Here is a 26,819-nt window from a genome sequence, read left to right as displayed (position 1 = left end):
GGTTTAGCGCTGTGGAAATGCAAAACGCCCCCAACATCCTAGGCTTCCAATTAATGGTATTTATTGAGCACTTACTACTACTACTACGAATAATGTCGGTATTTATTAAGCGCTTACTATGTGCGGAGCACTGTTCTAAGCGCTGGGCTAGATACAGGGTTATCAGGTTGTCCCACGTGGGGCTCTCAGTCTTCATCACCATTTAACAGATGAGGTAACTGAGGCACAGAGAAGTTAAGTGACTCGCCCGCAGTCACACAGCTGCCGAGTGGCACAGAGCACTGTACTGACCGCTTGGGAGAGTACAATACAACGGAAGGATTGCAGCCCCGAGGTTCTGGGGGTCTCGGGTTGGGGTTGACGGGGGTTCCCGGTCCCCCTGAGCGGCTTTTGGTTTTGCAGGATGGACGAGGACTCTCTCTCCCAGGGAGGGGTGTGTCAGCTGATGCGTCTCTAGAATTTCTCCGGGAAAGATGATTCCCCCAGCTACAGGCCCCGGGGGACAGGGGCGGGGGCGGCGGGGAGAGGAATTCTAGAACACTATGATGTCATTCCTGTCCCCCCCCCCGTCCCCCCCAACCCTCGAGGCCCCTTCTGGAATGTCCTGGCCCCGATGGTTGTGGTGCCTTTGGATCTAAGCCCCTGAAGCACTTGATATTCACCCCACCCCCAGGCCCACAACACTTATGTTCACGTCTCTCTTCTCTCGCATTTCCCCATCTGCAACCTATTTCAACGTCTGTCTCTCCCGCTAGTTACTTCTGGTACTTGTTAGGCATTTACTAGGTGCCAAGCAGTGTTCTAAGCGCTGTAGATGCAAAGTTAATCAGGTTGGACAGGATCCCTGTGCCACATGGGGCTCGCAGTCTAGACTACAAGCTCTTTGTGGGCAGGGATCAGGGTTCCCCGCTCAGTCAGTCAGTCGCATTTATGGAACTCTTACTGCGTGCAGAGCACTGTTCTAACAATAAACAGGACACAATCCCTGCCCACAACGAGGTTACAGCCTAGTGCCTACAACCTGTTGCACTGTTCTCTCCCAAGTGCTTAGTACAGTACTCTGTATGTAGTAAGCGCTCAGTAAGCACCCAGTTTCTTGGGTCACCCCGAGGCTTCCAGTCCATTCGGGATGGATCCAGGCCTGTGGGTCAGTGGAGATGGAGGCCAGATGGGGGTTTGAGTTCATTGGATTCAAAGCCACTTGGACCCAGAGCAAAATTGAAGCAGCCCCCGTTGAGATTTGGTAGCCCAACATTGTGTCCCTGGGCCCCCACTCCCAGCAGCATGACTGTGGGGAAGTCACTTCACTTCTCTGTGCCTCAGTTACCTCATCTGTAAAATGGGGATTAACTGTGAGCCTCACGTGGGACAACCTGATCACCCTGTATCTACCCCAGCGCTTAGAACAGTGCTCTGCACATAGTGAGCGCTTAACAAATACCGACATTATTATTATAGTGGATAGAGCACTGGCCTGGGGGTCAGAAGGCCCTGGGTTCTGATCCCGGCTCCGCCACTTGTCTGCTGGGAGACCTCGGGCGAGTCGCTTCACTTCTCTGTGCCTCAGTTACCTCATCTAGAAAATTGAAGATTGAGACTGCGAATGCCACATGGGACAGGGACTGTGTCCAACCCGTTTTGCTTGGATCCACCCCAGTGCTTAGTATATTGCCTGGCACATAGTAAGCATTTACCAAATGCCGTGATAATTAATACTAGTAAGTAAGCCAAAAGTTGTGGCGGGCTGGGGCGGGGTAACACTGTGGGCAGAGGCACTGTGGAATGGAGGGGCGGGGGCGGTGCGTGAACGCAGCCCAGAGGCAATCGAGACCTCAGCCAGCCCTGGGTGGACGACGACGGTTGGCTAGCCCAGCTTCTCCATTTCCAATTTGAGAACATTGAAGTGAAATTCATGGCCTTGCGGGACACTTTAACAACCTTATGAAGTCCGCCCCTGTCACTTCTTCCGATGCCTTCCTCTCTGGGAGGTCAGCGGGGAGAGAGAGAAAGAATAAGAGCTTCCCATTAAATTCCTGGAAAGGGTCAACTGGAACACTGCGTGGTCATGCCTTGCTTTCCGGTGGTCTTCCCCAAGCCCGGGCTCTCACTCCCGGGATTTGTTTGGTCTGGCCCTGGGATTTCGGGGGAGAGAAGAGGGCAGGGCAAACAGAATGAAACTAGAAAGGGGCAAAGGCAGGGAGAGTTATCACAAAAGAAATGTGTTGCCTAGCTAAAGGAGGGAGTAGGAACTGGCTTTGTTTAGGGTGGTTTGGCGAGGAGCGAAAGGGAGGGGAAAAAAGAAGAGCTTGGGGTCATAGTGGACCACAAGCTAAAGTATTGAGACTGGTGGTGGGCAATGGGAGGGCAGAATTCTAGCAAATGCTAACCAGATGGATTTCTGCCCTCTAAACTCAGAATTGGCCATCTCTACATTGGGAAAAATAATGATAATGATGATGATAATAATAATAATACTGAAATTGTGGTTTTGTTAAGTGCTTATTATAAGCTAAACACTATACTGTGTTTGGCACTTAGACTGGACACAATCCCTGTCACATACAGAACAGTGGTCTAGTGGAAAGAGCACTTGTCAGGGAGTCAAGGGCCCTGGGTTCTAATCCCTGTTCTTGTCTGCCGTGTGACCTTGAGCAGATCGCTTAACCCTTCTGGGTCGCCGTTTCCTCATCCGTAAAAGCGGAGATTCAAAGCCTGTTCTCCCTCCTACTTAGGCTGTGGGCCCGATGCGGGTCAAGGACCGTGTCTGACCTTATTATCCTGGATCTGCCCAGGGCTTAGCACATTGCTTAGAACACAGTAAGGGTTTAACACATACCAGTTAGTAGTAATCATTAATGGGACTCACAGTCTAAGTGAATTGGGATTATTGGACTCCATTCTAAAACCTACCATTCAGACAAGTTCAAGCCCGGAAAGATGGAAGCCCCTTGAGGGGAGAGAATGCGTCTCGTGTTCTTGCAGCCTGAAGGCACTCAGTACATCCCATGACTACTAAATAGAAGCTCTGGAGAAGCTGGAGAGCGACGGGACTGAGGACGGGTTTGGGAAGCTCCTCCGGGCATTCTGATTAGCCATCCTGGAGGGGGCAGGATGAGGTGGCCATGGCCAGGGGACATGTCACCGGTTGACCGGCAGTCTCCTTTGAAGTTACACTTCCGTGGGGCCTCGAACAGTTTGGTCTGCCCGCCCTGCTGACTGCCACTCTTCCCATGGCGCCCACCCCGGAGGCCGACGGGGGTTGGCTTGACCCACCTGGCACACTGCCACTGGAAAAAGGGGTGTAGAGTCTCCCCACGGGTAGAGAGTGGCGCCCGGGGTCACCAGGCGGACAGGGGACACGCCGGTCAGCCGGGCATCGGCCCGCCGGCCGCGCCCTCTCCCAGGGAGAGGGATTCCTTACACAGTGGCATCATCCTTGGACGGGAAGGACCGGATGTATTCGCTGGCCCTTCCTACTAGGAAGGCCCGAGGGATGGGCTGGGGGTGGTGACCCTCTGGTCTCTGTTTCCAGGGCAACAGTACAAGGGGAAACAGTTGTTTTAGGCACTAGACAGATAAAGTGGTCTAGTGGATACAGCCCGGGCCTGGGAGTCAGAAGGACGTGGCTTTTAATCCCAGCTCTGCCGCTTGGCTGCTGTGGGACCGTGGGCAAGTCACTTCACTTTTCCGGGCCTCAGTTATCTCATCTGTGAAATGGGGATGAAGACTGCGAGCCCCTTGTGGAACATGGACTGTGTCCAACCTTGCATCTACCCCGGCACTTAGAACAGAGCCTGGAGCACAGTAAGCGCTTAACAAATACCATTAAAAAAAGAGTACTGTAATCTCCCAAGCACTTAGTACATAGTAAGTACTCAGCTCTCTCATTCACCCCACACATCCAATCCATCACCAACGCCTGCCGGTCTCACCTTTACAATATCGCTAAGATGCGCCCTTTCCTAACCAAATGGCTGTCGTGCCCGTACAAGCTCTCATAATATCCCGACTGGATTATTGTAATAATGTTGGTATTTGTTAAGCGCTTACTATGTGCCAAGCACTGTTCTAAGCGCTGGATTGTGTCAGCCTTCTCTCTGATCTCCCTTCCTCCTGTCTCTCCCCGCTCCAGTCTATTCTTCATTCTGCTGCCCGGATCATCTTCCTGCAGAAACGCTCTGAGCGTGTCACTCCCCTCCTTAAAAACTTCCAGTGGTTGCCTATCAACCTCCGCACGAAATAAAAACTCCTCACTCTGGGCTTCAAGGCTCTCCATCGCCTTGCCCGCTCCTACGTCACCTCCCTTCTCTCTTTCTACTGCCCACCCCGCACGCTCCGCTCCTCTGCCGCCCGCCTCCTCACCGTCCCCCGTTCATGCCTATCCCGCCGTCGACCTCTGGCCCGCGTCCTACCGCTGTCCCGGAACGCCCTCCCTCCTCACCTCCGCCAAACTCACTCTCTTCCCCTCTTCAAGGTCCTACTGAGAGCTCACCTCCTCCAAGAGGCCTTCCCAGACTGAGCTCCCCTCCTTTTTCCTCTGCTCCCCCTCCACCCTCTGCTCCTCCCCCTCCCCCCTTCCTCTCCCCTCAGCACTGTCCTCATTTGTATATATTATTTATTACCCTATTTATTTTGTTAATGAGGTGTACATCCCCTTGATTCTGTTTATCGTGATAATGTTGTCTTGTTTTTGTTTTGTTCTGTTTCGCTTTGCTGTCTGTCTCCCCCGATTAGACTGTGAGCCTGTCATTGGGCAGAAATGGTCTCTATCTGTTGCCGAATTGTACATTCCAAGCGCTTAGTGCAGTGCTCTGCACACAGTAAGCGCTCAGTAAATACTACTGAATGAAAAGGGTGAGTCCCAGACCGAGCGTCACAGGGGTGAGGTAACTGGGGCCCCCAGCTACCGATGGCCTCTTGTCCTGCAGGGGATACCCCCTCCAAGCAAATAGGGTGACAGCTGCCCAGGATGTACCCGGATTTTACCAGATTGGCAGGATTCCTGGGTTGGAGCGGGAGAAAGGATGGAAGTCTTGGAGCCGGAGGTGGAAAGGCCGTCAGAGACAGCCTGTTTGTTTCCCCGGACCCTGGAACCCTGTCTCTCTATTTCCCCTGGCCCTTGCCCGGTCATATAAGTTGGGAGGGCACCTCCCTGGCCTCAGGTGCGGGTCTTCCATGTGTGGTTCTGGGGTGGAGGCATTCACTGCTCATTTTAGCTCAGCAGGGCACTAATCCCATCTGGCCTACCTCTCCCCAAAGCCACCCCTTCCTTCTTCTCGCTCCCTGCCTTCCTCACGTCTCTTTGCCAGTGGGTCGGAGGCCCAGATCACCCCCAAGAGAATCCACCCCACCCCCCGGCTTTGCTAATGGAGGATTCTTCCGTTTTCCTCTGCAGGGGTCCCGGGGGCGGTCCCGGGGGCGGTCCCCGGTGGAGTCCCAGGTGGAGTATTTTACCCAGGTAAGGAACGCCGCCTCCCCCAACCCCCCACAGACTCAGATCCCAAACCCCAAAGTCAAAATTGCGGCGGGAGGATTTGGGGCTGTCCGGCTAGGTGGGTAGGGCGGACCAACCAGCCCAGACCCCCCCGCCTGCGTGTACGACAGCGTGGAGCCCCCGACCCTGGTGGGCCATGCTATCAAAGGGGGCTGGTGAGGCGGCCCTAGCCACGGACCTCTCTCCTGGAAGTTAAGTGGGAGGAGGGACACTATTTGGGTGCCCCTGCCCCAGTGGGAGCCCCATTCAGCTTCACTCCAGGCCTTTGGGCAAAGGGATTTAACTGGCCATTCCTTTCTGCCAACTGTAGGAAAACAGTGGGAAGCAGTGGGGCCTTGTCTAAAGATCCTGGGCCTGAGAGTCAGAGGTCCTGGGTTCTAATCCTGACTCTGCTGCTTGCTTTCCGGGTGACCTTGGGCAAGTCATTTAACTTCTCCAGGCCTCATTTTCCTCATCTGGATAATAGAGATTCAGTACGTCTTCTCCCCCGCCCCCTTAGACTGTGAGCCCCCTGTGGGGGCAGGGCCCATGTCTGACCTGCTTATCTTGTATCTACTCCGCGGGCTTAGCACAATGCTCGGTACATAGTAAGCGCTTAATGAAGACCACAATGCTTATTCTGTGTAGGAGCAGGGCTCGGTCTGGGCCCCGGAGGACTAGGAGGGGCAGGTAAGTGTTGTTCTTTATCGGGTCTTGGGCCTTAACCGTCCTCGGAGTCGAGACCCTCCGACACCCCACCCCAATGCTTGCAAGGACACTTGCCCTCCCTGGTTCCCGGCTCCCGGGCACACTGGCCACCACCCATATCCAGTCATCTGGCCCAGAATGGGGCAACCCTCTACATGCCCAGATCATATGGCACAGGCCAATGTGCTCTACCAGCTGCCCATGTGTAGCTCCACCGTGCAAAAGCAGTGGCCTGCTGGGACGCTGGCTCATATCCAAGACCGGACCATCCCGTCTTCCTGGGTCTCGGGCTTCAGGGGGGCTGGAGTCCCTGCCCTTGGGGAGCCCTGTACTTGTTAGGATGGATGGATGGATGGACGTCCATCCAAATCCCTGCCCTCCCCACCCTGGCAGACTGGACAGTCCCATCTTACTGGCACCTGGCTTCAGGGGGGCCGGAGTCCTTGCCCTTGGGGAGGACTGCATGTGCTAGGGTGGACGGACAGATGGACGGACCTCCTTCCGATCCCCTGCCCTTCCTGGCCCGTGGGGGGCTCAGGGTTCGGGAGCTATGTTTGGTGGCTTGGGGCCCCAGAGACTTTATGGTCTGGGGTGGCCTGCTTCGTCCTGCCAGAAGTGGAGGGATGCAGCTTCGCCTCCCCAGGGCCCGCCGTTTTCCGATGCATCAAACGGGCCCTCTCGGCCCTGACCAACCCATTCCTTCCCCTCCTCCCTGACACCCCATCCTTCTCCCTCGCCCCCCCATCCCTCCGTTCTGCCCTTCACCCCCGCCCCCATGCCTTGCACACTCTGACTCTGCCTCCCTGTCCTCTGTGCTCTCTCCAGGGCTCGGTGCTGGAGGAAAGCCTCCCAAGCCAGGTAAGGAGACCCCTTCCCAGCCCGGGGCTTGTGGGGAGCTGTCGGTCCCGGTCCCCAGGCCCGTCGGACCCGGGGCAGGACTGGGGGGAGCCCCGGGGCGTCCCACTTTGTTCTCACCCCCAACCCTCCTGGAGGATGTCTCCCTGGAGGAAGCCAGATTGGAAAAAACATTTTTCAGGGTGGAATATCGGGGTGCGTGCGAGAGACCCTTTACTTCATACGAGGGCCAGTACCTGGTCCACATGGCAAAGTTCCCTAGAGCCACATGTCATTCTCCCCACCCCTCCCACAAATCACCCCGCCCTCCTGATAGATGGACACATGGGTTCTGGGGCAGGTGGCTTAATTAGACCCCGGCAGACTCGTCCAGTGAACGTGGCTGGGGCTGGGGGAAGGACATTGGCCTGGACCGGGCCGGTACACAAGGGATAGATTAGCTCCGGGATTCGGGCGGTCACGTAGATTTCCTCCCTGAGTGTCAATGCCGAAGGGTCCTGGGAGAGAGGGGACCCCTACACCCCTGCCCCTCCGGCCTCTCGGATTTGGAGGAAACAGGCGAGGGTGGCCAGATTCATCCATCCATTCAATTGTATTTATTGAGCGCTTTCTGTGCGCTGAGCACTGTACTAAGCCCTTGGGAGAGTGCAGTACAACAATAAGCAGGCACATTCCCCGCCCACAGCGAGCTTGAGACTGTAACATTCCCTCCCCAAGGGCAGACCGCCAGTAAGGGGCCATGGCGGGTGCCCATGGTGGGGCGGGTGGTTTGCCGGGCACGGTGCCCCTCCACTCGCCATGGCCCTGGGGCGCTCTGGGCTCCGGGCTGAGGCGTGCAGGCAGGGTGCGAGCTGGAGGCCCGGGAACAGTTAATCCCACGGGTGGATGAGCTGCGGGGAGGAAGGGAGGGAGGCCCAGCTGATCTGGCTTCACCGGCCTGGCGGCGGGGGCCGACTGCACTCACATCGTGCCAGGCCCCGCGGCCGCCACGGGCTCGGGCTCCGTGTGATCGCCCCACCTCCCTCCCGCTGAGGGGGACCCCGCCCCTTCCAGCACCGAAAGCCCAGGACCAGGCTCCCACGCTGCCCTGTTTCCGGCCTCCTCGGCCCATCCAGAGGACTTGGCGGCTGGTCTTTTTAAATGGTATTTGTTAAGCGCTTACTACGTGCCAGGCACTGTACCAAGCGCTGGGATAGGTTCAAGGTTGGGCACAGACCGTCTCCCTGGTGGGGCTCACGTTCTTAATCCTCATTTTACAGATGAGGTAATTGAGGCGCAGAGAAGTAAAATGACTTGCCCAGGGTCACACAGCAGACAGGTGGAGGAGCGGGGCTTGGAACCCAGGTCCTTCTGACTCCCAGTCCTGTGCCCTAACCATTAGGCAACACTGCTTCTCTGGAAGATTTTAGGGGGAAATCTATCAATCCATCCATCATATTTATTGAGAGCTTACTGCGTGCAGAGCACTGTACTAAGTGCTTGGAAGAGTACAATACAGCAGAGTTGGTAGACACATTCCCTGCCCACAACGAGCTCGCAGTCTAGAGCGCAAGACAGACATTAATATAGCTGATCCAGAGTCCCGTGGACATGGGGAGGAGAAGGCAGGGCTGCCTAGTGGAAAGGGCACAGGAGATCCAAGTCTGTCACTAGTCTGATGAGTGACCTTGGGTAAGTCACTTCACCTCTCCGTACCTCCTTGTCCTCATCTGTGAACTGGAGAAAAGACCCCCACTGTCCCTCATAGAATAGGAGCCCCTCTAGGGACCGTGCGTGATCCGACTAGCTCTCATCCACCCCAGAATTTAGCACAGGGCTTAGTGGGTAGCAAGTGCTAAATGGCCTAATGGGTTGAGCTCGGGCCTGCTGTGTGATCTTGGGCAAGTCACTTCACTTCTCTGGATCTCTGTTCCCTCATCTATAAAATGGAGATGCAGACTGTGAGCCCCGTGTGGGACATGAACTGATTTCAGGCTGATTAGTCGGTAGCTTCCCAGGCACTTAGTACAGTTCCTGGCACATAATAAGCATTTAACACTTACCATTTTGAAAAGTGCTTAATCGAGATCCAGAACCTGCTCTGGTGAGGTGTTGGGGTCTCCAACCTCCTCACCAGCTCCTGCCAGCTGCCCCCCACTGATCTGTGCCCCAGGGCCGGGATCCTGGGCCGGTAGTCCGATCCCACACAAGGTAGCCCGACCTCGACAGAGCGGGCCGGGCGACCCAACCCCACTGGACGGGGCCTGGGGCTGGAGGAGCATCCCGACGGTCCTTTCGCCTGGTGGAAAGAAAATCGAGGCACTTTTAGTTCCCCGTAATTGGAAACAAACTCCCCTTCTATCACCGCCGGGCAGTTGTGAACTCACAACCTGAAGTGCCTCGTGAGCCAGAGGCCGAGGAATTTTGCCTGGAGGGGAGCGGGAGGAGTGATTAGCTGCAGATGTTGGAAGGGAAAAACTCGGAAGGAGCCAGGGCCTCGGTCCACCCTCATAAACATTTCAGCTTCAATCCGATGGCCGCCGACTCCTGGAGCCTCGCAGCGCCACGCGAGAGACCGGGGAGGGAGGGGGCCGGCAAAGCTGCAGGGGGTGGGGGCGACGGCCCCCCCCCCGGACTGAGTAATCCGGAGTAGGGAGGTCCCGCCAGATTGCAAACACTCTGAGGGCAGGCCTCGAGTCCAATGATTCAAACGGCACTCTCCCAAGCACTCAGTACAGTCCTCTGCACTCAGCGCACTGCGCTCAGTACAGCACTTACTGTATGTGGGGCCCTGTGCCGTTACAGGACTCTGCACGGAGGAAACGTTGCGTCGGTATTATCGATTGATAGAGGATGGAGCTTAGGATGGGGGTCGAGGGGAAGGGGGTTTGTCGGTGAAGTTGGGGTGCAGGAGCGAGTGCGGAGCCAAAATCCCAAGTGGTCTATGCCTCAGTTTCCTCAACTGTAAAATGGAGATTCAGTATCCGTTCTCCCTTCGAGCCCGATGAGAGACAGGGATTGTGTCCGACCCGTTTATCTTTTATCTATCCCAGTCCTTAGTAAGGTGGTCGGCACAAAGGAAGCGCTTAACAGATACCACCATCATTGACAGCCCTCATCTGATCCCCAAATCTTCAGCGGAGAAATGAGATCACCAGGATGGCAATGGGGCATTGTGGGGGTGTTGGTTTGGGCACATTCCCCCATTCTGGGGTGGCCCTCTAGACTATAAGGTCATTCATTCATTCAATCATATTTATTGAGCACTTACTGCGTGCAGAGCACTGTACTAAGCGCTTGAAAAGTACAGTTTGGCAACGAATAAAGACAATCCCTACCCAATGGGCTCACAGTCTAGAAGGGGGGAAACAGACAACAGAACATAAAGAAATAGAATTATAGATATATACACCTCATTAATTAAATAAATAGAATAATAAATATGTACATAAAGTCACTGTGGGCAGGGACTGTCTCTTTTTATTGTTGCATTGAACTCTCCCAAACACTTAGTACAGTGTTCTGCACAGAGTACGCACTCAATAAATACAATTGAATCGAATGAATAAATGAATGAATGAAAGGATGGGGAGAGGGGCTGAGCTCCCCCCAGATTTGATCCCATACTGAACCCCGTTTTATCATTCTTCAGGCGTCGGAGGGATCGGAGGATTCGGGCCCGGAGGTGAGTGGAAGCTTCCGGCGGGTGATGTCGGGGGGCGTTTCGGGCCTTGCTGGAGGCATCTCCGGGGACCGTGACCCTACCCCAGCACCCCGGGTGGGGTGGGGGTGGTGCCCAGTCTGTTCTCTGGACTTGGGGTCCTCCAGCGATAAGTCGCCTGTGCTCGGGCCCTGAGAGGCTGTCCCCTCTCAGACTGCTGGGAAATCGTGGCTGGCCACCAGTCCTGGACATAAAATGAAAATGTTGAATCTCCGGGTCTCGGAGAGGGAGTTCTGTGGGAGATGAGAGCGACAGCCCCACGGCCCTCTGGCCTAGGTCACCGTCTCCGGCAAGACACGGGGATGCTGGGAGGAATGGTGTGCCGGTTGTCCTCCTGCCCCCGTAACGATAATGACAATAATAATAATGTAAAAATAATGTTATTTGTTAAGCTTACTATGTGCCAGGTACCATACTAAGCACTGGGTTAGAATCAACCCGATTTGCTTGTATTCACCCCAGTGCTTAGCGGGCCTGGCACATACTAAGCACTTAACAAATGCCATCGTTATTATTATTATGCATGGGAATTGGGTTGGACCCAAACCCTGTTCCACATAGGGCTCACAATCTTAATCCCCATTTTCCAGATGAGGGTTCAGAGAAGTGAAGTGACTTGTCCAGGGTCAAATAGCGGACAAGTGGCAGAGTAGGGATTAGAACCCAGGTCCTCAGACTCCCAGGCCTGGGCTCTAGCCACTAGGCCACGCTGCTTCATGGTCCATCCATGATCCATCCCTCGTGGTTAGGGATGGATCACCTCTGTCTTCTGACTCTTTCTTCTGCATCTCTGACTGTCCCCCAGTGACCCAGCATGGACCATCCTACACCTCTGACTCTGCCCTCTCCCTCCCCTGATTCCTCAATCTCTCCTAGATTCTCCAGATAGTCCAAGCCCCCCATGGTGCCCCCAGGCAGGGCCTGAGGAGAGGCCAAGGCCTGATGGTGGTCAGACTGTCCTCGGAAAAGCCCGGGGCTGGAACTCACCCTCCCTCTACAGCCTTTCCGAGCTTTCTGTCCGATAGTCAAATGATGCCACATAGCTCCTCCCCTGCCCGACCCTCCCCAAGGCGGCCCCTGCCCCGGTTGGATTACAGGGAGACCTGGGAGCTGGGAGAAGTTGGGAGAGGTTGGGAAACTCCTGCCCCACGGGCTCAGGGGAGCAGGTTACCGGAGGGCTAGTCTTCCCCGCCACCCTCAGGATGGTCAGGACTGTGTTTCCTCTCCCTAGGAGTCGGGGTTCAGCCTGGGGCGTTCCCAGGCGGGCTGTACCCAGGGGGTGTCTACCCAGGTGGCCTTGGACTCGGAGCGGGCTTTAAACCGCCCAAGCCTGGTAAGTGACCCCATCCGGTCCCTCCGGTGACCCCGACCCTCACCCTCTCGGAGAGCCGCTCTGGCCTTGGATTCCCGGCCTGGGGCTCCCCCTCTTGTTTCCCTGGCCCGTCCAGATTAGTCACAGTTTGGGGCTCATTGGATGTTCCCAGAAGAATCCCTCCAGCCTAGGGAGTTGGTGGGGAAGGAGCCAGCGGGACAGACACGAGGGTTTGGGCAGGAATTCCCACGTAGGCATGGAAAAACTCCGGGACTGTAACGTTCAGCTGAATTGGGTCATGGGACAAAGCTAAGAACTCTCGGCATCCAAGCAAGTTACAGCCCGGGGGTTTCGGCCGCCCCGAGGGGAGAGGGAAAAGGGCAGCTGCTCTGGGGTGGGGGGAGGGGTATCCACGGGACGGGAGGGATCACGGACGGCGCTCTGTTTCCTCGATGAGGCCGCATTGGATTGACCCTCTGCTTTGACCCACCAGGTGCTGGAGTTGGCGGGGTCGGAGGGGTCGGAGGGGTTGGAGGCGTTACCACAGGTAAGTCGTCCCCATCAGTGGGCGGGGAGATTCTGGGAAGGGTCCCGGAGTAGTCAGGCTGGACCTCCGTCTGGAGGCTCTAACGGGGCCTCTTCTCTCCCTGTGCTCTCTGCCAGGTGCCGTGGTGCCCCAGCCGGGCGTAGGTGTGGGTGCTGCCGGCAAACCCGGGAAAGTGCCAGGTAGGTGTGAATGCCGGGAGGGGTGGGGACATTGGGCGGTGTTGGGGGGGGTCTCTCCCCCATCCTCACCACAGCTGCGTCTTGTTTGCTGCAGGTGTGGGCCTTCCAGGTGTGTATCCTGGTGGAGTTCTTCCAGGGGCAGGTAAGTGGGGGTGAGGGCATCGATTTGGCTATCCCAGGAAATGAGCAGAAATTCTTCCCACTTCCTCTGACCCCTCTGTCTCCTCTCCGGTCGCTGGCCATCTCCCCTGCCCACCCCCTGACTGCCCTTCCTAACTGACCCCATCTTCTGCCAGGACAGTGTGCTCTGAGGGCAAGTCCCACCCAGTCTGTCCTCATCCTTCACCTTGGTACCAGGGTGGACCTCATGGTGGTGGAACCTGTGGGCACCGGGCGGTTCCTAGGGACTCACCCCATCTAGTCTAGGTGACCCTTGGGACCCCTGAGTTCGGCTTGCAGGGCCTCCAGCTGGCATTGCCCCCAAGGGAGGGCCTGAAGTGGGGGTGGCAAGCAGGATTTCTGCCACCCTGACTCCCGCCGCTGATTGGTGCAGGTACCCGCTTCCCTGGGGTCGGCGTCCTACCCGGCGTGCCAACGGGCGCAGGAGTGAAACCCAAAGCCCCAGGTAGGTACCCAGCCACAGCCTACACCGAGGAGCACAGGAGGGCGTTGCGGGGCACGGGCCTTGCCTGGCACTACAAGCAGTGTGGTCTAGTGGATAGAGCCCAAGCCGGGGAGTCAGAAGGACCTGTGTTCTAATCCTGGCTCGGCCACCTGTCTCCTCTGTGACCCTGGGCAAGTCACTTAACTTCTCTGGACCTCAGTTCCCTCATCTATAAAATGGGGATTAAGACTGTAAGCCCCTTGCAGGACAGAGACTGTGTTCAACCTGACTAGCTTGATTCTACCCCAGTACTTAGAGCAGTGCCTGGCACATAGTAAGTGCTTACCAAATACTATTAAAAAACAAAACAAAACACCAGGCCTTTTCTCCCCATCCTCTCTTGGCCCTGCGTTGACCTTCCAGGCCTCCACTCCAAGACCGCTGTGCCCACTGGCCACTGCGCCTGGGCCAATGGCCGTATCTTCCAGTCCCTCTTCATTCATTCAGTCGTATTTATTGAGTGCTTAGCAGCGTACTAAGTGCTTGGGAGAGTACAATATAACCATATAACAGACACAGTCCCTTTCCACAACGAGCTTAAAGTCTAGAGGGGGAGCTTACATTCTACTGGGGGAATTAACAGTCTAGAGGGGGAACTTACAGTCTGGGGCGGGGGCTGACTTACGGTGAGGAGGTGGGGAGGGTTTCAGGAGGGGAACTTGGATGTTTCAACCTCCCGTAACCCCTGGCAGCCATCTCTGCTTCCCCTCGCTGCCCCCGAGACCCGAAAATAATAGGAATTGTGGTATTTGTGGCCCCTTCCCGTGCTGAGTGCTCTCGTTTGTTTGTTTCCAGGAGTCGGTGGCGCAGGAGCTTTTGGGGGAATCCCAGGTAACAAAGACTGGGGGCGCTGGCCTGGGGGGCCGTGGAAGTCTCGGCGTCCCTGGGGGGCTGTTGGGTGGTGGCTGAGGGGTGGGCCGCAGCGGGATGCTCAGGCTACGCAGAGGCTCCGGGGAACGAATCTTTCCTCATCGCCGCCATCGGTGGTATTTATCGAGCGCTAACTATGTGCAGAGCACTGTACTAAGCGCTTGGGAGAGTACCAGAATTAGCAGACACGTTCCCAGCCCGTAACGAGCTCCTCTCGGTGTCCCGGCAGGGGTCGGGCCTTTCGGCGGGCAGCAGCCTGGAGTCCCTTTGGGGTACCCCATCAAGGCTCCCAAACTCCCAGGTGAGTCCCAGCCGGCTGGGCCCAGCCTGGCCTCAGTGAATCGGAGTCCGGCCCCCCGGTGCTGGGAGTCGCGGGAGTGGGGTGCCTGGGGGTGGGGAGAAATGAGGGCCAGGAAACCAGGTCCAGTGGCCACAGGAAAGGCTGTGCCCCCGACCCTAAAATAAAAGGAACTGTGGTATTTGCTAAGCGCTTACTACGTGCCGGACACTGTACTAAGCGCAGGGGATAGATAGAAGATCAGCAGATCGTGCACAGACTCTGTCCCAAGTGGAACTTGTAGTTTTAGGGGGAGTAACCCCCATCCCTGCTGGGCACGGATCGAGACCCCCTCTCCTCCCCCAGAAAGCACAAGGCCTCGGAATGAATGAACTCTTCCTTCCAGAACCCGGGACCCCGGAGTCCTAGCTCAGAGTCACCAGCTCCCTCCCAACTCCCCTGCGGAGGGGTGGGCTGCCCTGAGCCTGGGTCAACTCTAGCCACAGGCTGGTGGGCACGGGGCAGGTGCAGATGGGGCTGTTGGGGAGGAGTGAGGCATGCCTCACTCCTCCATCTCGGGCGACAGATTTCTCTACTCTGCATCTGCTAATCTGCAGAGTTTCCATAAATTTCCACGGCACGGTTGGCCCCGGTGCGAACTTGGATCACCAAGATTCGATGATTTTAGACTTCTCTGGGTTATTCTCCGTTCTCCCTGCCCCCGGGCCCATCGCATCACGGGCCTGGGCCTTCTCATAGAGTTGGGTGGCAGAAGAGAGGAAGGAAACGACACACACTGGTCGTTTCGACTTTTGTTTCTGGGAATCCGGCTGTCGACATTATTGATTGAGCACCCACTGAAGACCAGGCACTGTACCGAATGCCTGGGAAGAAGCATAACCCCTGCCCTCAGAGGGCTTGCAATCAAATGGGGAAAACAGGGAGAGGTAAATTATGTACCGACAGAGGGAACAAGAGGAAAAAGAAATCAGGAGGATGAGGTGCACGGCGATGTTTTGTGTCTGTTTAGGCCGGGGACACATCAGAGATGAGGTATTGGAAGGGGATGGAGGGTAGCTCCGCCACTTGTCAGCTGTGTGACTGTGGGCAAGTCACTTAACTTCTCTGTGCCTCAGTTACCTCATCTGCAAAATGGGGATTAAGACTGTGAGCCTCACGTGGGACAACCTGATTACCCCGTATCTACCCCAGCGCTTAGAACAATGCTCTGCATATAGTAAGCGCTAAACAAATACCGACATTATTATTAAGAGCCGGCCCTTTCCATACCACATACTAGACCCCAGCTGGTCCTCAAGACCACCTTCTTGATCTTCCCCCTAGACTATGAGCTCGTTGTGGGCAGGGATTATCTCTCTTTATTGCTGTATTGTCCTTTCCCAAGGGCTTAGTACAGTGCTCTGCACACATAAAGAGCTCAATTGAATGAATCTACCCTGAGCAGACGAGAGCAAGCCGGAAGCCCACAGAGGCAGACCGTTACGGAGCGGCTCCTCTCCTGAGGGAGAATCAATCGATATTTACTGAGCGCTTGCTATGTACAACAGACTGCCCACGGCGAGCTTACAGTCTAGAAGGGGATCGTAAGAATATTGGTATTTATCGGGTACCCACTGAGAACCAAGCATTGGGGAAATTACACTAGAAACACGAAACAGATTCCCTGCCCACAGGAAATTCCACTCTATCAGTGAAGCTAACACTCTTCTTTCCGTCCCATAGGTGGCTATGGACTCCCATATAGTACTGGGAAGTTGCCTTATGGTAAGATTCCTTTTTTGGGGTGTTTTAAATGTTTTTTTATTAAGCACTTACTTCCCAAGCACTTAGTACAGTGCTCCGCATACAGTAAGCGCTCAATAAATACGACTGAATAAATGAACGACTGTGCCGGGCACTGTTCTAAGCGCTGAGGTAGATACAAGGTAATCAGGTTGGACACAGTCCATTTAATAATGATAATGGTATTTGTTAAGTGCTTAATATGTGCCAAGCACTGTTCTAAACGCTGAGGTAGATACAAGGTGACCAGGTTGGACACAGTCCATGCACCACATGGGGCTCACAGTCTTAATCCCCATTTTCCAGATGAGGGAACTTAGGCCCAGAGAAGGGAAGTGACTTGCCCAAGGTCACACAGCAGGCAAGTGGCGGAGCTGGGACTTGAACCCAGGTCCTTCTGACTCTCAGACCTGTGCTCTGTTCACTAGGTCTTGCTACTTCTAGTTGTTGTGACCAGTAACTATAGAAGTGACATGGCCTAGTGGAAAGAGCACGGGCCTGGGAGTCAGAGAACCCTGGTTTTAATCCACTAGCCTGCTGTATGACCCTGGGCAAGTCATTTCACTTCTCTGGGCCTCACCTGCAAAATGGGGGTTCAATACCTGTGCTCCCTCCTACTTAGATTGTGAGCCCCATGTGGGACCTGATTATCTCGTATAGAATACAGTGCTTAGTTCAGTATTTTGCACATAATAAGCACTTAACCAATACCACAGTTATTATTGTTGCTATTAATTGAGCACCCACTAAGGAATAGGCACTGTACCGATCGCCTGGGAAGACGCCCAGACCCTGCCCTCAGAAGGGCTTGAAATCAAATGGGAGGTACAGGGACATTTTAGTGGGAAAAGGAGGAAGAACAAATCGTGAGGACGAACAAATCATGGCATAGTGGATAAAGCCCGGGCCTGGAAGTCAGAGGACTTGGGTTCTAATGCCGGCTCTGCTATTTGTCTGCTGTGTGACTTTGGGCAAGTCACTTCACTTCTCTGGGCCTCAGTTTCCTCATCTGTAAAAAGGGAGTTAAGACTGTGAGCCCCATGTGGGACAGGGACTGTGTCCAACCTCATTACCTTGTATCTATCCCAGCCCCTTAGAACAGTGCTTGTCACATAGTGTGTAACGAATACCATAATAGTAATCATTACTATTATCTACCCCACTGCTTAGAATAGTGCTTGGCACATAGTAAGTGCTTAACAAGTACTACAGTTACCATAATTACTCTGACCCCTACACTCGGGTGGGGAGGAGAGGGGGCTCCCCCTCACCCCCACCCCCACCCCCGTTACCTTTGCCCTCTGGCCTGGCTGGAATGGTGGAAGGGGCTGGCCAGATCAAGTGACCTTGGGCTCTTTCCTGGGATTGTAGGTTACGGGCCAGGAGGTGTGGCTGGGGCCGGAGCAGGTAAAGCCGGCTACCCGACGGGGACAGGTAAGGTGGCGTGTACCTCCTCGTCAGCCAAAAATGGGGCGCTAGGCTGAGCTGAGCACTGGAACGGGCTAGACCCTGGGTTGAGCGTTGGGCTGAGCACTGGAAGCTAGGGCGGGCGTTATGCGGAGCGCTTGGCTGGGTCCTGGGCCGCTTCACGGGGCACGTATTCGGGGGAGTCTGGCATCCACGTGGCACCACATTCGCACGGTGGCGTTTCCCACTGGACTTGCGTCTGCCTTGTACCGTGGGTATGCGTGTGGGTGTGTGGAACACAATCCCCTGAACGACGCCACCCTGGCTCGGTCCCATGGATCACCCAGCCCGGGAGTCTGTTTCGGGCAGTGGCACCAGGATACTGGAAGGGACTGTGTGCTGGTTGTCCTCCTGATGACCCACTCTCATGACTGGCAATAGATCGTCCAACGCCCGTAATTCCCTTCCCTCCCCGACTCCCCCAGAAACCCAGCGCGGATGATCTGACACCCCTGACTCTCCCCTCTCCATCCCTGACTCTCCCCTCAGTGACCCACCACAGACCAACCCCCACCCCCAACTCTCCTCCCTCCATCCTATTCTCCCTACAATGAGCCAAGATGGAGAATCTGTTTATTGTTGTATTATTGTACTCTCCCGAGCACTTAATACAGTGCTCTGCACACAGTAAGCACTCAATTAATATGAATAATGAATGAATGAGTCACTCATCCGTGGGTCTACCCAAACTTCCTGGCTCCTCCTGCTATTCCTCATTTCTGTCAGGAACCAAACCTACTCACATGAGTTTGCTTAGCAATGCCCCACTATGGGGCTGCTAGATAGGGCTGGCTCTCCTTGGGAGGAAATTTCCACCCACTGATGCTTGGTATCTTCTTCTTCCCATCTTTAGGAGTTGGGCCTCAAGCAGCGGCAGCTGCCAAGGCAGCGAAATACGGTGAGTTCTCGTTGGGCCCAGAGCTGCTTCGGAACCCTGGCCGGAGACCAGAAAACGGCCCTGTGCTAGAATAGCTTTAACAACATAGTGATGTTAATAACGTTTCTAAAGTCCGGAGGGTGTGCGATTACATCGTTTTTCATGGTATTTCTTAGGCACTTAATAGGTGCTAGGCACTATACTAAGCGCTGGGGTAGATAGAAGCTAATCGGGTTGGATCCAGTCCATGTCCCCCATGGGGCTCACAGTCTTCATCCCCATTCTATAGATGAGGTAACCGAGGCACAGAGAAGCGAAGTGATTTGCCCGAGGACACACAGCAGACAAATGGCGGAGCAGGGATTAGAACCCAGGTCTTCTGACTCCCAGGCCCATGATGATGATTAATGATCTAGCTTTCTCCTCCCATCAACCCTGTGTGGAGTATTCTCCCCATTTTGCAGACGAGGACACCGAGGCCCCGAGAGATTCAGTGATTATCCTGGGATCACACAGCAGGCCAGCAGTCAAGCCAAGCTCGATCTGCCTGTCTGTTTTTCAGGCTTCTTTTTTTTAATGGCATTTGTTTAGCGCTTACTACGTGTCAGGCACTGTACTAAGGCCCGGGGTAGATACAGCTAATCAGGTTGAACACAGCCCGTATCCCACATAGGGCTCTCAGTCTCAGTCCCCATTTTACAGATGAGGTAACTGAAGCACAAAGAAGTGAAGTGACTTACCCAAGCGCACACAGCAGAGAAGTGGTGGACTCGGGATCAGAACCCAGGTCCTTCGGATTTCCAGGCCCACCCGCCATCCACTAGACCACACTGCTTCTCACGCCTTTGCCTTAACAAAATGACATCTTCCCCATACCGGGCCTCCCCAGCAGTGTGACGTCGGGTAAATCACCAGACTTCTTCACGTCTCGGTTTCTTCATCTTTCGTCTGGGGATTACATACCTGCTCTCCTCCCTATTAGGCCGAGAGCCCCATGTTGGACAGGGACTGTGTCTGATCCCATGATGTTACATCTGCACAGTGCCTGGCACAGAGTCAGCACGTAACAGACACCACAATCCTCATCATTATCCATTATGATTTTCCGTCCTGTTTCGGCTGAGCGATCTCCACTTTAACCCGTGGCAGCCCCTCTCTTCCCCCGCCTCCCCACGGCCTGGGGCTCCTGGTTGGGAAGTTTCCCACTCCCGATGCCGATCTCCACTTCTGGCCCGGACGCGAGCCGGGTCGCCTCGGCACGCAGAACCCCCGAGCCGCCCCGATCCTGGGAAAATGAGGCACGGCTTCCCAGAAGGAAAAAGGCCTCTTCCCAGCAGGGCCAGAGGAACCCTCCCTCTCCTGGCTGGCCGGGGGAGGGATGGGGGAGGTGGAGCTGGGATCTGAGAGACGGAGTGTGTTGGGGAATGGGAAGGAGGGGAGACAGAGTCCCTCAGAGGCTCCTCCTTGGATTACACAGTTTGGGAACGGGGAGGAGGGAGGGAAAGGCCACATTCCTAGAGAGGCCTCTTTGGCCCGGGTGTTTGTGGTTTGACGGTGTGCTGTGAAGTTGAGAATGGGAAGTCTGAAAACACAGAAGTCTCTGAAGGAAGGTGGAGACGCAGAGCTAAAGAGATTTTTAGGACCCCGGGGGGAGGCGTGTGGATTGGGTTGCGGGGGGGCTCTCTAGATTGGTCTGCACTGCCTCAGTGCTTTCCCAGATGGTTCGGGCGTCGTGGGGCCGGTAGGCCCGGTGAGGGCTGGTCCAGGAGGGTGTCGGCAAACGGCTCCCACTTTCCCCATCCCACACGGCCTCTCCGCCGCCCCCGGGGATTCTTTGTTTGCCATAGAATCGTCGCTTTGGTTTCTGTTTGGGGCTTCCTAGAGCCCCAGCACTGTGCTAAGCGCTATGGTAGATACAAGTTAATCAAGTCGATTAGACTGTAAGCCCGTCAAACGGCAGGGACTGTCTCTATCTGTTGCCGACTTGTTCATCCCAAGCGCTTAGGACAGTGCTCTGCACATAGTAAGCGCTCAATAAATACTATTGAATGAATGAATGAAAGTCAATCAGTAAAGGGCAACAGCGCTGCCTAGTGGATAGAGCATGGGCCTGGGAATCAAAAGGTAATCCCGGCTCTTCCTCGTGTCTGCTGTGGGACCCTGGATAAGTCACTTCACTTCTCTGGGCCTCAATTCGCTCATCTATAAAATGGGGATTAAGACTGTGAGCCCCATGTGGGACAGGGTCTGTGTCCAACCCGATTAGTTTGTACCTACCTCAGCGCTTAGTACAGTGCCTGGCAAGTAATACTTAACAAATACCACAATTATTATTATTGTTGTTGTTATTAGGTCAGACCTCGTCTCGGGCCCATCTGGGGCTCATGGTTTGGCTTATCCTTGAATTTCTCACCCCACCCTAATCCCAGTCTTTCACTCATCTGCTGTGTGGCCTTGGGCAAGCCACTTCACTTCTCTGTGCTTCAGTTGCCTCATTGTAAAATGGGGATTAAGACTGTGAGCCCCATGCAAGACAGGGACCGTGACCCACCCGATTTCCTTGTATCCACCCCAGTGCTTAGTACAGTACCTGGTACATAGTAAGCGCTTAACAAATATCACAATTGTTAATAATAAGAAACAGCTCCGTGTGCACCTCCCCCATTCTCCCCCTTGGATCATGAGTTTCTCAGGTGGGTAGGGGCCACACCTCTCATGACCCGCCTTCAGGGGTCTCTCGGAACTGATAAATCCGATTTTCTTCCAGGTGCCGGGGTGGGGGCTGGAGCTCTTCCTGGCTTTGGGGTCGGAGGTGCCGGGGTCCCTGGAATCGGTGGAATTCCAGGTGAGTGTAGTCAACTGTGGGGCGGGACGGGATTCAAGGCCCATCTCCTCCAAGAGGCCTTCCCTGTCTAAGCCCCCCTTTCCTCTTCTCCCACTCCCTTCTGCGTCTCCCTGACTCTCTCCCTTCATTTCTCCCCCCTCCCAGCCCCACAGCACTTCCATATCCGTAATTCACTTCTTTATATTAACGTCTGCCTCCCCCTCTAGACAGCTTGCTCTTTGCGGGCAGGGGGGTGTATCCGTTTATTGTTATATCGTATTCTCCCAAACGCTTAGTACGGTGCTCTGAACACAGTAAGCGTTCAGTAAATACGACTGACTGACTGACCGACCCACCGGTAGGTTCTCCCCCTCCCCGTGGGGAGTCGGTTCCCTCCTCTGACCGCGTCGTCCCGTGTCTGTCCAGGAGTGGGAACCCCGGCCGGAGCGGCGGCGGCGGCGGCGGCGGCAGCTAAGGCGGCCAAGTTTGGTGAGTGACCTCTGGCCCCTCCCCGTGCCTGCACCCGAAACCCTGCCCCAAATCCTCTCGCTCTGTCCCCATCCCCCACCGTGTTCCCCGTGTCCCTCTCCCCTCCCGGGCCCCCCGGCTGGCGGCGCCTGAAGCCTCTTGCTTCCAGGTCCCGCCTCCCCCTACACATCCAGCCTCGGGCCTCAAGTCTTCTCATCTTTCCATTTTTCCACATCTGCAAAATCAGTGTGACCGTGGTCCACCGCTCCTCCCCCTCCTTGGAGGCCTTGCCTGTTCGCTCCCTGGCTTTGCCTCTTGGAGAGGGTTCCCCCAGCCTGAAATTCCTCGCCATCTCATTCACTGGCTTTGCCTCTTGGAGAGGGTTTCCCTGGGCTGAAAGTACTTGCCCGCTTGCTCCCTGGCTTTGCCTCTTGGAGAGGGTTCCCCCAGGCTGAAATTCCTCGCCCTCTCGCTCGCTGGCTTTGCCTCTTGTAGAAGGTCCCCCGCGCTGAAACTCATCACCTCCTTGCTCATTGGCTTTGCCTCTTGGAGAGGGTTCCCCCTGCCCTGGACCAAAACTGCTCACCCACTCGCTCACTGGTTTTGCCAACGTAGAGGGTCCCCCGGGGCTGAAACTGCTTGCCTTGCTCACTGGCTGACTGCCTCTTGGAGAGGGTTCCCCCGGGCTGAAACTGCTCACCCGCTCGCCCACTGGCCAATCCAGAAGCCTGCGGGAGGAGACCAGGCCTTGGCCATAATGTGGGCTTTGGCTTTTAAGGAACAGGAAATGGAGGATATTTTGTTTTCCAAAGGGAACCGTTTGGCCTCACTCCCCACCTTGTCTGTCCGAGGGGACTGGGATGTATTGGGGAAGGTTTGAGGACGGGGGGAATCCCTTACGAGGAGGAATGGAGTAGGGGGGCTAGCTAGACCCCAGCTCCCTGCTGTGTCCCTCAGCGTTTCTCACTTCGCAAGCCGATCGCCAGGCATTTTCTTCCCGCTGTTTTCGTTCCCCAAGACCCCGGGGGATTTCGGGGTCCTGCGGGGTGTCGCCCCTCAGCTCCACTTCCTTCAACGGGCCCTGCCAGCCACGGACACTGAATCCCCACGCTCTCCGCTCACCCTCCCGTTCCCTCATGTGTCTCTGCCCGGTTCCGACGGGAAAGAGGTGGAATCTAACCCTCGTTCCCTCCCTCAGGAGCAGCGGGTGGCGTCGGAGGTCTCGGAGGGGTCCCCGGAGGCCTGGTGCCCGGCGTGGGAGGGGTCCCCGGAGGCCTGGTGCCCGGCGTGGGAGGGGTCCCAGGCGGTGAGTGGTGAGGGGACTGTGGTGAGGAGAGGGATCCGGCTGGGTTCTCTCCCCTTCCCCCACGGGAAGGGGTGTCCGTCCCCTGACCCCGGGCCCCACCTCTACCTCAATGCAGGTGTAGGAACCCCAGCGGGAGCAGCAGCAGCCAAAGCGGCGGCCAAGGCGGCCAAGTATGGTGAGTGACCCCTCACCCCACCACACCCACATCCCTGGTGCCTCCCTGCTCCCACCCCTCTAGACAGTAAGCTCGCTATGGGCAGGGAATGTGTCCGTTTATTGTTGTATTGTACGTGCTTAGTCCAGTGCTCTGCACACAGTAAACACTCAATAAATACTCTTGATTGAATGAATGAATGAAGGGCAGCCTCCCTCTCAGCCACCCAACTTTGTCCTCTTGGGTGCCTGACCCATCCACATGGCCCAGCACCAGGACGATCCCAGGGGAATCTGCAGTTGGACCAAAGACAATGCCAACCGGTCTTGTGCCCCAGGGCCCTCTCCCTCCGGAGGTCCTCCTAAGCATGGGCAGCCCACAACACGCCACTTAGAGCTCACTTCCTCCTCCCTCCTTCTCGCCCCATCTTTTTCTTTTTTCATGGTATTCGTTAAGCGCTTACTATGTGTCAACCCTGTTCTATGCTATGGGGGAGATACAAGTGATTCAGTTTGGACACAGTCTCTGCCCCGCTTGCATTTCACAGTCTAAATTGGAGAGAGAACAGGAGAACTGAGGCGCAGAGAGTTGAAGTGACTTGCCCAAGGTTGCACAGCCCGTCAGTGGGCAGGGATTGTCTCTATCTGTTGCCAAACTGTACATTCCAAGCGCTTAGTACAGTGCTCTGCACATAGTAAGCGTTCAATAAATACTACTGAATGACAGCAAGAATTTGGCGGAGCCCGGGTCAGAACCCACCTCCTCTGACTCCCAGGGCCGGGCTCTTTTCCACTAGGCCACGCTTGTCCGGAAATCACCGGCTCCTCCTCTGCCGGGGTCAGAGCCAACATTACTCCTCTTTCCTGTATGGGGTCAGGGTGGGCGGAGACAAGGCAGCCCATGGGTTACCTCCCTCAGAATCTCCGACCAGATCCTTCTCGATCCGCTGCATTTATCCGGCCTTCGGCCCCTGCCCCCCCAACGCTGGATTTCTCCCTGCAGGGGTTGGTGCTGGGGGCGTGCCCGGCTTCGGAGTCGGGGCCGGCGGTGTACCTGGCTTCGGGGTCGGGGCCGGAGGCGTGCCCGGGATCGGGGGCATTGCGGGTGAGTGGAGGATCGTGGGTCGGTGTGGCGGGGACGGGGCCACGTCGGAGGGGTTCTTCCCTCCCCGTCTGTGTCCGGCCTCCTGATCCGGTCCCCCTCTCCGTCTCCCTCCAGGAGTAGGAACCCCGGCGGGAGCTGCGGCGGCCAAAGCGGCGGCCAAGGCGGCCAAGTACGGTGAGTGACCCCCGACCCCCACAGTCTGCGCCTGTCTTCTCTCCCCTCCCTGAAATTCCTGCCAGAGTTCTGGCCTCCTTCACTGGCCAGGAAATCTAAGGAACAGACAGACCCTTCTCCGAGACAGAGAGGGTGCAGGAAGCCAGGCTCGACAAGCAAGTTTCCCCCTCTAGATTGTAAGGGTTCTGTGGGAAATAATAGTACTAATAATAACTGTGGTATTTATTAAGCTCCTTCTCTGTGCCAAACCCAGTTTTAAGCACTCGGGTGGATACAAGCAACTCGGGTTGGACGCGGTCCCTGTCCCTCATGGGCCTCACAATCTTAATCCCCATGTTACAGACGAGATCACTGAGGCCCAGAGAAGTGAAGTGACTTGCCCAAGGTCATACAAGAGACATGTAGCAGAGTCGGGATTAGGACCTAGATCCTTCTGACTCCCAGGCTTGTGCTCTATCTACTAGGCCACGATCATCCCTATCAACTGTGTTATGTTATACTCTCCCAAGGGCTTAGTACAGTGCTCTGCACACAGTAAGCTCTCAATCAATATATTTGATTGATCGACTGACGTTTCGCCTGCCCTGCCCCCCTCCAGGCCCGGGGGAGGAGCCCTGCTGGATCTCAGTTTTCAGTCCTGGGCAGAGGAAGGAAGGGCAGGAAGACATGGGGGAAAGTGGGCCCGGGATGGGAAACTGGGGTTCGGGAAGAATTGCTGAGAGGAAGAAGACCCCTAGTGATCAGCTGAGGGGACAGGGAGGGCATAGTTTTAATAATGATAATAATGATGTTGGTATTTGTTAAGCACTTACTATGTGCAGAGCACTGTTCTAAGCGCTGGGGTAGATAATCACGTTGTCCCACGTGAGGCTCACAGTCTTCATCCCCATTTTACAGATGAGGTCACTGAGGCCCAGAGAAGTTAAGTGACTTGCCCACAGTCCCACAGCTGACAAGTGGCAGAGTCGGGATTCGAACCCATGACCTCCGACTCCCAAGCCCGTGCTCTTTCCACCGAGCCACGCTGCTTCTTTTTCGGTGCCTGTGCCTAGCACTGGCCTAAGGAAGCGAGAAGATCCAAGAAGCATCAGGGCATAGCATCTAGAACATGGGCCTGGGAGTCAGAAAGTCATGGGATCTAATCCCGGCTCTGCCACTTGTCTGCTGTGTGACCTCGGGCAAGTCACTCCACTTCTCTGTGCCTCAGTTATCTCATCTGTAAAATGGGGTTTAAGACTGTGAGCCCCGTATGGGTCGGGGACTGTGTCCAACCTGATTAGCTTGTAACTCGCCCAGCGCCTAGAACAGTGCTTGACACATAGTAAGCGCCTCACAAACACCATCATTATTATTAAGATCCATCCCAGAGGCCCAGACAGTCTCTGCCCCATGTGGGGTTTACAGTCTAAGAGGGAGGGAGGGGCACATATCTCGTCCGCATTTTACAGATGAGGAAACTGATTCTTGAGGTCCTTCCTCTGCTGCGGACCCCAGGACACCACCCCCTCTGGGGTGAAAGGGCGGGGTCTAACCCTCCTTCTCTCCTCCAGGAGCAGCGGGCGGCGTCGGAGGCCTCGGTGTTGGAGGTCTAGGAGGGGTCCCCGGAGGCCTGGTGCCCGGCGGCCTCGTGCCCGGCGTAGGAGGGGTCCCTGGCGGTGAGCGGGGGATCCTGGGGGGAGGGGGTGTGCGGGTCCTGCCCCCATCTGACCTCCCCACAGGAGGGGGTGACCAGTCCCTGACCCCCGCCCCTGCCCTCCGTGTCCCTGCAGGAGTAGGAACTCCAGCAGGAGCAGCTGCAGCCAAAGCCGCGGCCAAGGCGGCCAAGTTCGGTGAGTGACCCCTGACCCTAACACAAATCCTCTCTCTCTCTGGCCACATTCCTCACCACATTCCTGTCATCACGCTTAACCGTCAGGCGTTTCCTTCCTGCCCTTTTGGTCCCCTGAGGCCCCGGGGGATTTCGGGACCCTGCGTGGCCTCTCACCGGACCACCCCTACCGGGCCACTCCGGCCACGGACACTGAACCCCCACATTCTGCGCTCGCCCTCCCCACTTC

General features: G+C 55.8%; 1 protein-coding gene across 4 annotated transcripts in view; it reads left to right on the top strand.

Moving 5' to 3' along the window:
* Positions 1–26,819, top strand: part of ELN (elastin) — a 48,545-nt gene that overhangs the window by 8,844 nt on the left and 12,882 nt on the right. For 2 of the 4 annotated variants that reach the window (XM_029082365.2, XM_029082364.2), the window contains exons 2-23: positions 5,396–5,458; positions 6,122–6,163; positions 7,007–7,039; positions 10,668–10,700; positions 11,968–12,069; positions 12,542–12,595; positions 12,712–12,774; positions 12,869–12,916; positions 13,328–13,399; positions 14,234–14,269; positions 14,538–14,609; positions 16,329–16,370; positions 17,760–17,822; positions 18,709–18,753; positions 21,500–21,577; positions 21,983–22,045; positions 23,223–23,330; positions 23,446–23,505; positions 24,487–24,588; positions 24,703–24,762; positions 26,313–26,417; positions 26,532–26,591. In XM_029082365.2, coding sequence (XP_028938198.1) covers positions 5,396–5,458; positions 6,122–6,163; positions 7,007–7,039; positions 10,668–10,700; positions 11,968–12,069; positions 12,542–12,595; positions 12,712–12,774; positions 12,869–12,916; positions 13,328–13,399; positions 14,234–14,269; positions 14,538–14,609; positions 16,329–16,370; positions 17,760–17,822; positions 18,709–18,753; positions 21,500–21,577; positions 21,983–22,045; positions 23,223–23,330; positions 23,446–23,505; positions 24,487–24,588; positions 24,703–24,762; positions 26,313–26,417; positions 26,532–26,591 — 1,404 coding nt within the window. The remainder of the gene's footprint in view (positions 1–5,395; positions 5,459–6,121; positions 6,164–7,006; positions 7,040–10,667; positions 10,701–11,967; positions 12,070–12,541; positions 12,596–12,711; positions 12,775–12,868; positions 12,917–13,327; positions 13,400–14,233; positions 14,270–14,537; positions 14,610–16,328; positions 16,371–17,759; positions 17,823–18,708; positions 18,754–21,499; positions 21,578–21,982; positions 22,046–23,222; positions 23,331–23,445; positions 23,506–24,486; positions 24,589–24,702; positions 24,763–26,312; positions 26,418–26,531; positions 26,592–26,819) is intronic. The other 2 variants (XM_029082366.2, XM_029082367.2) reach the window with 2 other exon arrangements.

The sequence above is a fragment of the Ornithorhynchus anatinus genome, chromosome 17 (assembly GCF_004115215.2).
Source record: "Ornithorhynchus anatinus isolate Pmale09 chromosome 17, mOrnAna1.pri.v4, whole genome shotgun sequence".
In the NCBI taxonomy this organism is placed as follows: domain Eukaryota; kingdom Metazoa; phylum Chordata; class Mammalia; order Monotremata; family Ornithorhynchidae; genus Ornithorhynchus; species Ornithorhynchus anatinus.
The sequence above is the reverse complement of the archived record's forward strand: the minus strand, read 5'-3'. Positions and strand labels throughout refer to the sequence as shown.